General features: G+C 46.1%; 1 protein-coding gene across 1 annotated transcript in view; it reads right to left on the reverse strand.

Moving 5' to 3' along the window:
• The window catches only part of JUP (junction plakoglobin), a 154108-nt gene that overhangs the window by 68265 nt on the left and 70582 nt on the right, over window positions 1-15261 (reverse strand). Inside the window, exon 2 of the mRNA XM_068263326.1 lies at window positions 13471-13685. Within this exon, the coding sequence (XP_068119427.1) occupies window positions 13471-13678 (208 nt within the window). The 5' untranslated portion in view covers window positions 13679-13685. The remainder of the gene's footprint in view (window positions 1-13470; window positions 13686-15261) is intronic.

Consider the following 15261-nt stretch of genomic DNA (forward strand, 5'->3'; position numbering starts at 1 on the left):
CAATGCCATTTCTGTCGCGTACTTGTTACCTTAAAGACAGGGATAGCAACTGGGATTCCCATCAGGTGCACAGATTTTCAAAAGGCTTCATTCTGAAATTGATCTGTGTGTTGTGTGTGGAGAGACTCTAGCAGATAGATCTCTCTCCGATCATCATCTCAGAGACAGACCTATCTATTGGCCATAAACGGGAGTATGGCCATCTTTAGTATGTGCTAAAGAGAATCTGTACTCTAAAATTCTTGCAATAAAAAGCATACCATTCTATTCATTATGTTCTCCTGGGCCCCTCTGTGCTGTTTATGCCACTCTCTGCTGCAACCCTGGCTTGTAATTGCCAGTTTTAGGCAGTGTTCACAAACAAAAAGACACGGCTGCTAACCAGCATGTGATAGGCTGAGAGGAGCTCAGTCTGACTCACACGGAGCCTGCAGGGGGCGTGGAGAGGGTGTGTATAACTTATATCCTATCAAGCAGAGCAGCACATTCCTGCCTGAGCCCGACAAAGCTGACAAAGTAAAGGAAAGAAGATTAGATTATAGAACAGAGATAATACAGCCACTGTGCAACTAGGAAAGGCTGCAGTAAGACAGACCACATTAGAACAGGTATATGAACTTATAGGATAGAAGAAATGAGGCTGAAAATTTTGTTAGAGTCTCTTTAAGTTAAAGTGTGCACTCCCAGAATCCTCTTCCAGGCGGCATCTGCTCCTCTGCACGAAGCTGTGTATTTATCAGAGGCCTGATTGGGAGGGATGCTGGAATACACAACTGATTGACAGAGGAAATGGAGGACGCAGTGGCACTAGCTAAAGACTGAGCAGCTAAAACATTGAGGGAGAAGAGGCATACAGAAGCTTCTAAAAACAGTTTACAAAGATTTCGTTATTGAGGTAAGACCTCGTTCTCCTTTTCGTTTTTAAATTACAAAAGATTTTTATTTAGCACAGGCAACGCGTTTCGCAATTCTGACCCCGCTTCCTCAGGCTAATAACCGTGCCAAATGAAAATAATTCTTTTACTCATTGCATAATTGTGTTCCTTTCATATAGTTTATAGGGCATTCCTCAAGCCAAATACTTGTTTAGTATATGGGGAATTTGGAGTATTAAAACAAGCCTCGCCCACAGCTCTTCACAGTGGCACTGTAGCAAAGGCTTATGGGAGCTCAGTCTGGACAGGAGGAGGAGGTAACTAGCCAAAGATATCAGAGGCAGAGCGGAGGAGGGAGGAGAGGGGACTGAATTTACACACAGGCAATCTGATAGCATCTCCAGCCCTCAGCCTGTGACAAACAAAACATGGCTGCTGTCATTGTATCACAGGAATAAATCAAACTATTGAAGCTGTTTGCGGCCAGATTTGCTGTATAAACTATGTAAACTTTAGATAAGATAGACAAGTTACTTGTTATAGTTAGTTTTTCATCTCGGAGCCGCTTTAAACGGTTATTATGCTTATCTTTAAGAGCAGAGAGGAAGTTCTGAATTCAGGTCTGCTTTAAATTTACCCCCTCCCCCACCTTCCTCTCTTTCCAGTCATTCCTAGCAGAATCCCAGCAGTCTATTTACATGGTAGAGCTGGCTAACTTTCCCGAACTGATACATCCAGGAGAAGCAGGGAGTTCATTAAACACGGACAACAAAGAGAATGGCTAACAAGACACACTTGGCAAATCCACAGCCCATTTACTGAATCCAGTCCATTAACATTCTCCCCGCAGTGCTGCAGCTGCTGAGTGCAAACCCTATGGGGTGCTTAATTACTCTGCTAGTGTATCTGGCCAGGTTCATTTATCTCATCTGTGTTATTCACCGCATGTCACGAGGTACGAAGGCGCAACTGCTCCAGTTTCCCAACAGCCAGGCCTGGTAAATGATCCTTACACTAAATCAAACAAAAAAAACTAATCACATCATAAAAAGTTACCATCAGTGAAGGCTGCATGTCATAAATTAACTGCAGAGATTTAGTTCACTAAAGCCACTTAAAGGGACCTTGAGCGGTAACCCCCCCCCCCCCCCCAGCATTTGGACTTACCTGTGGCTCCCCCCCCCCATAGCTTGCGAGGTCCCCCAGCATTCATAGAACGGGGGGGGGGGATGTAGAGGAAGCCCCAGGTAAGTCCAAATTTAGGGGAGGGGTAGTTGGGGGTTACCACTAAGGGTCAATCTAAATTTTCACTTTTCCTTAACAGCTCCACCCCTTTTACCTCTTAAAGGATTATTGTAGTGAACAGTAGTAAATACATGTAAAAACATACAAAGTATGTTTCTTCCAGAGTAAAATGAGCCATTACTTGTCTCCTAGGTTGCTGTCACAGTAGGTTGCGGGGGACACGGACATTTAACATTAGGGTGGACAGCGTCGGGTCAACAAGGGGGTCAGATGCGACATCACAAGGCTGATTCCTGATCAATCGGGAATTGCCCTGCGGTGTATGGGTAGCCGACAGATCTCTAGCTAATCACATTCCATTAGAGAGACATTTTCTGTCAATTCTGTCCATCATTGCTAGATGTATGGCTACCTTTACAACTGCTTGCGGCCGCCTGGCAACTGTTCACTGAGCGCACAGTTCAGCCGCCTATGGAAAAGGGCCCTTTTGATAGGCTGAGGAGGATAAGCAGGGGAATTTCAGTCGCCCGGCCCATTTCCAGGTATCCCAATCAACTTTTTCACACTGGATGTAAGCCTAGCCTTCCATGGCATCCAGTTTCCAGAAAACACCCAGAGCAGGACATAAAAGATCAACTGACATTAGGGTCTTTTAAAGCAGGAGGATTAGCCATACTACGCCAGGGAAAAAACAAACCAAACACATATATAAGATAAATACTTGATCTACTTACATAACACATGTATTGTACTGTCCATGTTTTGATTTCAGTGAATGTTATATAGTAAATGAAGAGAATTCGGTTCCTGGTGGGAACCAGGTCTTTTGCCCACAGTTTGAGGCAAAATACTGATGTCATTTCTTCCCTTAGGCCTCTTTCACATCAGGACGTTGCGTTTTAGGGGATGTGAAGGTCTGGTGGTGATGCCTGGTGGTGATAGAGGACTGTCAGAATGAGCCGCGTTATGCAGCTCAAAAGACTTCAGAGACCACGTGATCGGAACACTCCGCATCACGTGGTCCCGCCAGCCAATCAGCGCACAAAGCGGCTGCTCCAGGAAGAAATCCATTATGTCAGCAGTGCAGTGAATATTAGCCATGTGGCTAATCACTGAGCATGTGCACACAGTCTAACGTGGCTAAAACTGTACAACACATAGCACGCTGCACTTTCATAGAACATGCATCGTTTTGCTGTAACGCAACGTGGGCACTGTGAACAGCCCATTGATGTTTCATTGCTGTGAGTTGGGCTGCGTTACAGGCTGCTCTAACATGCGCCTGTAACGTCCCACTGTGAAAGCAGCCTTAACTTTTTTTTTTCTTCTTTTTTCCTCCTATCGCTGAGTCACCTCAGTCTTGCTTGTAAACACAAGTGAGCAGGGGATCGTGTTTCAGATAAGCAGCTAGGCAGGGAAATAAAGGGAAGAGGAGGAATATATTACAGATAAAACTCAAAACACTCAGACCAGTTGCTTTTGAAATTAGATTTTTATGGTGACAATCCCGCTTTAAAGCCCACTTTCCAGTTATAAGTTGTTTTGGTAACCCGGCCAGCCCCCTACAATAGTCAATGTCTTTCATCTCATTAAAGGTGGCCATACACTGGTCGATTTGCCATCAGATTCGACCAACAGATAGATCCCTCTCTGATCGAATCTGATCAGAGAGGGATCGTATGGCCACCTTTACTGCAAACAGATTGTGAATCGATTTCAGCCTGCAACCGATCACAATCTGTGGAGCTGCCGCTGCGCCCGCCGCCCCATCCCCCCCCCCACGCATGCATTACCTGTTCTGGCCGGAGCAAGTCCCCGCTGTCACTTCTCCGCTCCAGACCGTTCCTGCAGCTACTGAACTTCCTGTCCAGGGGAAGTTTAAACAGTAGAGGGCGCTCTACTCTACTGTTTAAACTTCCTGCTGGGACAGGGAGTCCTGTGTAGCTGCAGGAACAGTCTGGAGCCCGAAGCGGAGAAGAAGACAGCAGAGACCAGGGGACTCGTGCCGGCCGGAGCAGGTAATGTATACCGGCTGTATTGCGTCGGGCATTCAAATGCCGCACTCCCGGCCCGCCGGCGACCGAGAAAAATCTTCCGCACGGATGGGTCGACGGGAACGATCGATTTCGGACGCTCTGTCAGCTGTGTGCGCTGTCTTGTAAGGCTTGTACACATGTGCAACTTTTCCACATGACCAATCCATCAACTTGAGCGACCGCACAATCAAGTAATAGCACAAAAATTGTACACGCACCCAACTCCACGAAATCAGCCCATCAGTCAGCCATGTGAGTCAATCTGCCTGTTGGATTGTTGGAAAGAAAAAAGAAAAAAAAAAAAAAGCTAGCAAGAAAGAAAGCTAGAAAGAGACAGATATAGAAGGAAAGCCTGTTTATGAGTCTCTTATCACAAGTCCCCACAGACCAAGTCTGGTTTATATTTTTACGGAAAAGTTGCAATTGTACGAGCCTTTAGAGATCTTCGTTTTAGGCTACATTTAAAAAAAAAAAAAAATTAAATGAGTAGATTTATGGTTTTGTCTCAGCTCAATGACACAGTCTGTCTCCTGTCTCAGGCTGCTAAAATATGAACTTTGACTTTTTTTTTAATCTATCCACTTACTCTCAGAAGCCTAGTTTACAGTTTTATGGCTGTAATTCCTTATCACAGAGAGAGACTATAATCCGACTGGGTCCAGACTGGACAAAAACTGTCAGTTTCTCTGCCTGATAATATTCAGCTGTGCAAGAGGAAAAGCAACAGCATATTTATGTGCTAGGCACTGAACATACACCTCTATCTCATTATGTCACTTGAGGTTCCTTTTACATGTGCTGAAAATCTTAAACTGGGGACTATCAATGCAATATACGTGTGCCTGTATCTTATGGCCTTTGTCATGCAGGAGGCTGCACTGCTTGCAGTTCAGTGTCCCGGCCAGAAGCACCTTTAGGGTGAAATAAAAACGTAGTCCAATAGCAGCCCCTGTAACCCCATGCTCGTCATCGTGTTACACACGGAGTTACCCCACCTGTGCAGGTTTGTGGTTTTCTGCATGTACTGTTGGTGAACGCTGAGAATAGGGTTGGGGAACTGGGAAATAGAATCATTGTAACCATACTTGTCTAACACTTTAAAGCGGTTCTCTGAACTACACATGATCCAGTTTGAAGCTTACACACTTCACATGATACAATTTATGACTATGACCTCACAGCAGCTAAGCTCAGTCCAATGTTTACATTCTTTCTGCATGTGAGCTGGCGGGCAGCCCATGCTACAGCACTAAGTACCTCACTAATCGCCAGGTTTCATCTCAGCCAAAAGTCATTTATCAGTTAAGACTTCTTCAGTACGCTACTTGCTGTAGGAGGAGTCCAACAAATGGATGGAGTGAGCAATATCAATAGAATAAAATGCAAGCTTGTGTGTATAAAGATGCCTCATCTCTATACAACCCCATTCATTTACGGTGTCGCAGGGCAGCTTTTGTATGGTTTGATTTTGGGCAGCACGGTGGCGTGAGTGGTTAGCGCTATTGCCTTGCAGTGCTGGGTCCTCGGTTCAAATCCCTACCAGGGCACTATCTGCATGAAATTAGTATGTTCTCCCTGTGTAGGTTTCCTCTGGGAACTCTGGTTTCCTCCCACATCCCAAAAACATACAGCAAAGTTATTTGGCTATCCCCTAAAATTGGCCCCAGACAGCGATACATGCACTACACGATATAGACATAGGACTATGGTAGGGATTAGATTGTGAGCCCCTCTTTGCACAGCGCTGCGGAAGAGGTCAGTGCTATGCCATACAGTTACAATATTATGATTCTTTAGTATTTATAGATATGCAGTAATGCAGCTAAGGACATAAGTTTTACATTGGTCCAAGCTGCACCCCTTCCTTCCATTTTAAATGACTAGTTGCTCCCAGGTTAAGGGCTGGTTCAGACGGACGGTCAGAGGCGTTGCGTTCGTTGGCGTCGCGGTGGTGATGCGTTCGAGCTTTCAGCAGCGTTCGCGTTGCGTTCGGATGCGGTCGCGTTTTTTCTTCCCCTAGGGGGACATTACCCATCGCGGTTAACCGCCCCTGGAAGCTACATGTAGCTTCCAGAGGCTCCTTGAACGCCAGGGAAAATCGGGACCCGAACGCCGCGTTCAAACGCTCCCATTCACTTGAATGGGAGCGTTTAACGCCAAGCCCTGAACACTGGCGGTAAACGCTGCACAAGCGTCCGTCTGAACCAGCCCTAACACTCATGTTTGCATGTCATTTTTCGTGTGGCTGGAAAGTGTAGTGGTTAAGGGCTCTGCATCTGACATGGGAGACCAGGGTTCGAATCTCGGCTCTGCCTGTTCAGTAAGCCAGCACCTATTCAGTAGGAGACCTTAGGCAAGTCTCCTTAATACTGCTACTGCCTATAGAGCGTGTCCTAGTGGCTGCAGCTCTGGCACTTTGAGTCCGCAAGGAGAAAAGCGCGATATAGATGTTCTGTGTTTGTGTTTGTCATTTGACATAGTGACGCCTTCCAAGAGGATAACCTTATTGTGGTGGAAGGACTAGTATGAAATCCTATGCATGCAAATTTTGGAAGCGAACATCCTCCATTAGGATAGGTGTGCAGCATCCGGCTGTAGTGAGTGCAGTTTGGCGTTTTAGAGGCCCTGCAGCTCTATGCAGCTAGTGTCAGTCAGGTGCAGCTTGGTTTAGATGCACTGACATTCCTCTCTACCAAGTTTTACATGAGGCCCCCCCAAGCATTCTATACATAATTAATCTGGCACAACAAAACCTGCCAAGGACATCCGCAGTATGAGAGGTGTAAGCAGATGAGGAGAACCCTTAATGGATTATCACTATTCAAGGCATATGTAGAAGTAATCATTACCAGCATAGCACCATTGAAAAGCTAATAGTGTGGTTGAGGGAGGGCCCCACTGGTCCAAGGGCCCTGGTGCAGTCGCAGCCTATGCATAACCTATTGCTATGCCACTATAGGCAAAACGACGAGACATGCATATTAATAGTTGACATGATCAAACACTTTCCACTACCTTGAGCTTTGTGTTGCTTGATACAGAACACAACTATGGAAACCTTGTGTATTCCAGACACTGACCACATATCAATCCACGCCATGCACCAATGAGGACTAAAAAGTCTGAAACAGGCAGTATGCATGTTGGATTGGTGTCAATAAAATGTATTAGTTACAGGCTCACTATACGCCAGTGGTTCCGGATGTGCAGCTTTTCTTTCAAAGGAAAACCAAGGTGAGAGGGCTAAGGAGGCCGACATGCTTATTTCCTTTTAGATAATGCACATTGCATGGCTGTCCTGCTGATCCTCTGCTTCTAATACTTTAAAACCATAGACTCTGAACAAGCATGCAGATCAGCAGTCCATTGCAGATCTGACAAGATTAGCTGCATGATTGTTTCAGGTGTGCGATTTAGACCCTGCTGACCAGAAAGATCAGCAGGACTGCCAGGCAACAGGTATTGTTTAAAGAGACAATGAAGTTACATAGTTAGTTATTTTGGTTAAAAAAAGACATACGTCCATAGAGTTCAACCAGAGAACAAAATACAACTCCAGCCTGCTCCCTCACATATCCCTGTTGATCCAGAGGAAGGCGTATAAAAACCCTTACAAGGCATGGTCCAATTAGCCCCAAAAGGGAAAAAAATTCCTTCCCGACTCCAGATGGCAATCAGATAAAATCCCTGGATCAACATCATTAGGCATTACCTAGTAATTGTAGCCATGAGGCTTTCAACGCTAGAAAAGCATCTAAGCCCCCTTTAAATGCAGGTATAGAGTTTGCCATAACGACTTCCTGTGGCAATGCATTCCACATCTTAATCACTTACTGTAAAGAACCCCTTCCTAAATAAATGGCTAAAACGGTTTTCCTCCATGCGCAGATCATGTCCTCTAGTCCTTTGAGAAGGCCTAGGGACAAAAAGCTCATCCGCCAAGCTATTATATTGCCCTCTGATGTATTTATACATGTTAATTAGATCCCCTCTAAGGCGTCTTTTCTCTAGACTAAATAAACCCAGTTTATCTAACCTTTCTTGGTAAGTGAGACCTTCCATCCCACTCATCAATTTTGTTGCTCGTCTCTGCACCTGCTCTAAAACTGCAATATCTTTTTTTGTAATGTGGTGCCTAGAACTGAATTCCATATTCCAGATGTGGCCTTACTAGAGAGTTAAACAGGGGCAATATTATTCGAGTTTTTATTTCCCTTTTAATGCATCCCAAAATTGTTAGCTTTAGCTGCAGCGGCTTGGCATTGAGTACGATTATTTAACTTGTTGTCGATGAGTACTCCCCAAGTCCTTCTCCAAGTTTGATGTCCCCAACTGTATCCCATTTATTTTGTATGGTGCTAGACCATTGGTACGACCAAAATGCATGACTTTACATTTTTCAACATTGTAAACATTGTGTCTTTTTTTTCACCTTAGTTTTGTACCCAGCCGTCTTCAGCATTAAATTCCAAGCTGATTTGCCGCATTCCCGCGGCAGAACGAGTGATTTATGCCCCAGAAATAGCCCAGGAAAGTTCCACACTTTCCAGGATTTTGCTTCCTGGTAGAGGCAGAGCTGTGCGCAGTAGCTCTGCCTCTGATCCAGTCAATCTCCGGATCTCCCTTTTCCGGCCCTCTGTCTTCTTTCACTGAGAGGCGCAGACTGACTGGTTAAGAGGCAGAGCTACTGCACACAGCTCTGCCTCTACCAGGAAGCAAAATCCTGGAAAGTGTGGAACTTTCCTAGGCTATTTCTGGGGCATAAATCACTCGTTCTGCCACGGGAATGCGGCAAATCAGCTTGGAATTTAATGCTGAAGACAGCTGGCTAATAAACTAAGGTAACAAAACAACAACAACAAAAAAAGTAACTTCAATGTCTCTGTAAAAGGAAATATAGCAGCTTCTGTAGGTCTCACACCTCTGGTTCCTTTTAAGAGCAGAGAGGATTTGCATATACAGGAGTGATGCATCATGGTAAACCACAGTTGCTCACTTGCAGCTGAATTATCGCAAATACCTTCTATTTTAAGAAGGCAAGATTACATCTGGCAAGTAAAAGCAGTAAGTAAAGTGCCAAGACTGGTATTTAACATATCCTGAACCCTCAGCTTCTTAATTCATATCTCCACTCTTTAGATTTTCCTGAACGTGGTTCACCCTCGACAGTCATGGCCAACATCATGGGAACTTGCCACAAAGTTTGCAGCAGCTTCAAAAAGAGCTTCGCTTCAATATGCTTCAGACAAGTGCAGAGCAACAATGAGGTCTTTCTTCCTCTGCCCAAGGACAGAAATGCTGCCACGCTAAGCGGCTGATGCCAGCTGCAGTAAAAGGAAATGTTACAGTTCCCCCTGGAAATTCACACGGATTACAGCACGCTGTGTGTACAATGGGAAAACCAATTGCCTTGTAGGGTATGTGCCAGCCATCTGTCCCTCCTCCATACAACAGAGAGACTAGATGTGTGTAGAGGGCACAGGATGGCACACGATGGGCATAGGCTGCCGAAACAGGCACTTACCCAAAAATCCCACAAGCGTTTGCACTACTTGTGCAGGTTTATTTATTATTATTACTGGTCTGCTCCACTCTTATGAACATAGGTAGTTTCCATGCACATCTTCACTGCTCCCACATGCAGTAAATCACATAGTAACCCCTCCCAGAAGGGAGCTTAGGTAAGGCTGTATACACTCACAAAGGTGGGTTGCAAATCCTTGCAACAGTGTCAGAGCAGGCAGGAAATTAACTGTCCTCGCTCGGTTTTCCAGGTCTAACAGGAACTAGTCGGTCACAGTCTGGATGTTCTTTAGGACCAGGGATGCTCTTAACTTCGAATTCAGATGAAATTAGGATAGGATTATTCGAACGTCATCCTCCTAATTACAGCAGCTGTGCGGGTGGCCGAGGGAGGGGGTTAATCTTACCCATCAGGCGTCTTCCTCGCTCGTCCCTCGGCTCCTCCCACGCTGCGTTCCAATCTGGCACCACGTGACTGTACACTTCCTCCTTCAACCCGGAAGGAGGAAGTGTATGTAATTATGTGACCGCCGGTTTGGAACGCAGCGTGGGAGGCGCCGAGGGACAAGCTAGGAAGACGCCTGATGGGTAAGATTAACCCCCCGTCGGCCACCCGCACAGCTGCTGTAATTGAATTGAAATTCGAATAATCCTATTTGAATTTCATCCGAATTCGAAGTTAAGAGCATCCCTGTTTAGGACAAACTAAAAACCTATCGCCTCTAAAGAGGTATGAAAAGACTCAAGTGCCTTAACTGCTATGCCTGTGTAGAAAGCATGAGCGTCTTTATCAGAGGAGGTACTCATGCTTGCAACACCACCATAACAGCTAAGGCAGGGATGTCAAACCGGTCCTTCGAGGGCTGAGATCCTCATACATTGACACAGCTCAAATTAATTGATGGGTCTGAACCGGGAAAGGTGTGGTCCCATCAGGTAGACCACATTCCTCATTCTCAGTCCATCCTAAACACTGGCACGGATCCGGCTCTCCAGGCCTGGAGTTCCACACCTGTGAGCGAAGGCATCAGGTTTTTCAAGGACCTAAGAAAGTGTGCAAGCACCAGTGAAACGTGTTGAAGATTTTATGTGCTAAAACAAAAACAAAAAAAAAAAAAAAACAAAAAAAAAAAACAGAAAACGCTTTTGCAATAGACTGGTCCAAATTCTTCAAGAGGTAAGATTACCTCTCGGATTATAAGAGCAACATCTTTATTAGCCTATCTTTTAGGCATTGGGTGCCTCTACCCGTTTTAGTTCCTCCCAGAAGGGGGAAATTTGGGCACTCGCCACAAGTTTGGCCATCGCCAAAGCTTGCAATGTTAAATTGTGGCTATAGCTGTTGTGGCTATATTGGGTGCCACTGACCTTCGGGTGTTGCAGAAGCGGTGCAAAACCTGCGCAAATAGTGGTAGAGTGGCGGCGATTGGGCACATGGGGTTTGGATATTATGTAGCTGATCCCCACATAGCCACTAATAGATTTAGCCGTAGGTTGGTGTGGCAGGGGAGGAGGTTAGTGTTAGGCATACACATAGGGGAAGGTTAGTGCAAGAATTAGGGTTAAAGTGAACATCCGGACTAAAAATCGACTCAGCAGCACTGAAAAGGCCTGGTGTTTCTTGAACAGTATCACAGCATCAGAACTTTGTTTCTCTTATCCAAGCCTCATTTTTAGCTGCACAGAAGAAAACTGCCCGGGCTTTTTTCCCCTGATGCTGTGCAAAGCATGATGGGATTTCTGAAGTTGTTGCTCTCGTTCTGCTGTTTTGGTGCAAATTTTTTTTTTTTTTTTTACATTTTGAATTTGACATTTGAAGCCTAGCGTGTGCAGCTCAGAGTCATCAGGACACAGGACAGTTGGCACTGTGTCTCCTGCTCCTTGTCACCTCTTTTCAACCAACAAGATGGCTGCCCCATGACAAAGATGGCAGCCCCCATGAATCACAAACATTTGCCTGTTCTTTTAAAACAGGGTGGGTAAAAAATTATATTACCTATCTATTCTAAATAACATAACTAATGTAACGTAATGACAGTATGTTTGTTTAGGCTGAAGTTCCCCTTTAAGTGGGGAATACTAGAATCTATAATTACCAAGCCGTCGCATGCATGCGTGCCTCTCCTCCCCAGACACACCCCCTTTGCCCCACCCCAACCCCACTGATTGGTTGTGGCGCTGATTTAATTGAGCGTGTGGCGCATGCAATGTCTAGCGAGCTGGTGCGCACACTCCTGCCCCGTGCAGTGTAGCGCATACCACCAGCTAGTATCAGTATAAATTACCAATATTCCACCATCAAGGATTGGGGATTGCAGATTGTTGATATAATTACTGACAATCTACCATGAGGAATCAGGGATGGGGTGACAGGCATTACTTACCTACGCTCCCCTAGACTCTCCCCCCCCCCTCCCCCTATGGGATTTGCCATCTTCCCCAGAGGGTGACCATAGTTGAAGCGCTGGCGATAGGGTCACATGCCTCCAACCGCCACAATGCATGCCAAGAAAGGAAGTCAGTCAATGTGAGTTCATCTCCCGGCCGGGGGAAGATATATTCATATCGACAGACTACTACATCTCCCAGCATGCATTGCAGCTGCCAGCTACATGCAACATCACTGCGAGAGCTTCAAACTAGAAGAGCAGCCCCCCCATAAGTAATGCCTGTCACCCCAACTGCCCTCCCCATAGATTAGTAATGCCCGTCCCCCCAACTGCCCCCCCATAAATTAGTAATGCCCGTCACCCCAACTGCCCTCCCCATAGATTAGTAATGCCCGTCCCCCCAACTGCCCCCCCATAAATTAGTAATGCCCGTCCCCCCAACTGCCCCCCCATAAATTAGTAATGCCCGTCACCATGGCCGGATTTCAGGCAAGGCCACATAGGCCATGGCCTAGGGCACCAGGAAGCAAGGGGCGGGTTGCAGGCTGGCACACTCATGCAGTCAACCTGCCAACATGTGAACCACAGTAATTGGGTAAGTGTCTGGAACTCAGGGAGTGAAGGGGCATCATACATGGGCAGCTTATTGTCTGTGACCTGAGCTGTCACTCATCGCTTTTCGAGTCCAACTCCACCCTCCACCAGCTCCAACCTATCAGAGTGGAAATTATCAATTTGGTCCATAAGTGGAATAAAAATTATTAACCATTCCGATCATTTCAGATATAATGGATCCACAAAACAGACCGATAAAACAATTGACAGTTGGTCGTTTGTAGTAAAATTGCATCGTTAATAAGCATCTTTAAATACATTGATTACTGGGATCAATAAAAGTGTGTGTGGTGTGTGTGTGTGTGTGTGTGTGTGTGTGTGTGTGTGTGTGTGTGTGTGTGTGTGTGTGTGTGTGTGTGTGTGTGTGTGGTGTGTGGTGTGTGTGGGTGTGTGTGTGTGTTAGGGCGTTAGTTGTTTGTCAGGGGGCAGCTGGCGATAGTGGCCTTGGGTGGTAAAAAGTACAAATCCGGCCCTGCCCGTCACCCCAACTGCCCCCCATAGATTAGTAATGCCCGTCACCCCAACAGTCCCCGCCGCCCCGGTAGGTTTATAGCAGAGGTGCCCACACATTTTCAGCTTGTGAGTTACTTTAAAAAATTAGCAAGCCAAAATGATCTACCTATGTACAATTTTAGGAGCCCCTTTGTATATAGAGAATGGAAACTGTAGTGGGGTCGGGATCTACCATAAGTCCTTGCTTCATTTGCCAGGGCTTCATTTTCAGCCATTCTAACCACACTATAAAGCAGTAGAGCCATGAGATCATGCCTTCCCCCCGCAATGTACCTGGCGCTGGCTGCTGTGAGTAGGTGGTGGTCTTCACTGTTGTGTACTTTGAGTAATTCCCCAGATCATCGTCCTCTATCAGCACGTTCTTCCCGTTCAGAGAGGGTGCGGAGGTGTTCATGCCAGAGTTGATGCCCGAGTCGTAGGTATAGGTCTTCTGCCATTCTGTGACCTTTACAGGCCGCTCCATTGCTTCCATCATCTCCATGCTGCTTCTATGTGGAAACAAGAGAAAGGATCAGATGAGCTCTGCTATTACTAATCCACCCACAGCACACATTACAGTCAGTCCACAGAATGAAAACCCATCAGCATCTGTTGAATTAACTGGCCTTTCATGGAGAGCCGGCTGTAACAGCTGCGGCAGGCCAGCCCGGAGACCAAAGGTGCCTGCAAATGGCTATACAGTGGACACACAGCAACAGTTCAACCACACAGGAATGAATGGCAGAGGCAGCATGCAGCCAGGCTTCCTAGCGGTGTCAGGCATTGACAATACATTTTTTTATATTTCATTTCGCACTTCTGAAATCCAAACACTGAGTGATCATTTGACAAGCTCAAATTTGGTTAGTGCAATGACTTGAATTCATCTCACTCATATTTGCATTCATTTTCGCCTAGCACAGCCTGTTCTAGTCTTCTTTTGAAGTCTTTTATACAATAAAAGTGAACGTGGGGCAGCAGCAGTAACCCTGTGTAGAATTAGAGGTTGGAACAGCCGCCATATTTGTTCAGGCATGACAGATGGAAAGCGACAAGACACAGAACATTTATATGGCCCTTTTCTCCTGGCAAACTCAAAGCACGAGAGCTGCAACCACTAGGGTGCGCTCTACAGGCAGTAGCAGCGTTAGGGAGTCTTGCCCAAGGTCTCTTCCCTGAATAGGTGCTGGCCAAGGCCCAGTTCCCATCGGAACCGGCCGTACGGTTCCACTGAACGGACAAATGTGCAGCAGGACCCAATTTTCCGGACCAATTCTCTCAGCGGAACGGAAACGGAAGGTTTTGCAGCTAAATAGGAACAAATAGAAAACTGACAGTTTACAACACATTGGCTGTAATGCTGGGAATACACGGGTTGATCCGGCGGCCGATTAGCTGCCGGGTCGACCCCGTCCGCGCGGATCGATTGCAGCTCGTCCCCGCCGGCGCTTCCTTAGCGCTCGATTCCCTGCCATTGTCCGCCGGGGGATCGAGTAGGCGGGGTTCGAGCAGCGTGATCTGATTATTATCAGCTGGCCGGATCAGCTGGTCGATACACGGTACAGAAATGTACCGTGTATCCCCAGCATAAAAACATGACAGTTTTTACCTAATCCTGATGGCTGTATCTGCAAAAAACGCAGATGTGAACCGGGCCTTACTGAAAAGGAAGAGCAGAGATTCGAACCCAGTTGGCCTGTGTCAGAGGCAGAGCTCTTAACCATTACATTCTATAGGAAGGCAAACCCGAAATATTTCTATTTTTTTTTCACACTATAAGACGCTTATTTACAAAGCCACTTGCTATATATTGTAAGACCCCTTACAGTTTAGATAGTTACATGGTTATTTGGGTTGGGGGGGGGGGAAATGGACATAAGTCCATTGAGTTCAACCAAAGTTTACCAAGCTCATAAACCGTATGCATTTGTGAGCACACCTTAAGGTGCGTACACACATGCGACTATAGTCGTTTGAAAGGATCGGGGAACGATCGTTTCAAACAACGATCATTTAAAAAAAAAAGCAGCCAACGACCATTAAGTCTAACAACGAACGATCTAGCTTGGCGGATTTTTCCCAACG

The sequence above is a fragment of the Hyperolius riggenbachi genome, chromosome 12 (assembly GCF_040937935.1).
Source record: "Hyperolius riggenbachi isolate aHypRig1 chromosome 12, aHypRig1.pri, whole genome shotgun sequence".
Classification (NCBI taxonomy): Eukaryota; Metazoa; Chordata; class Amphibia; order Anura; family Hyperoliidae; genus Hyperolius; species Hyperolius riggenbachi.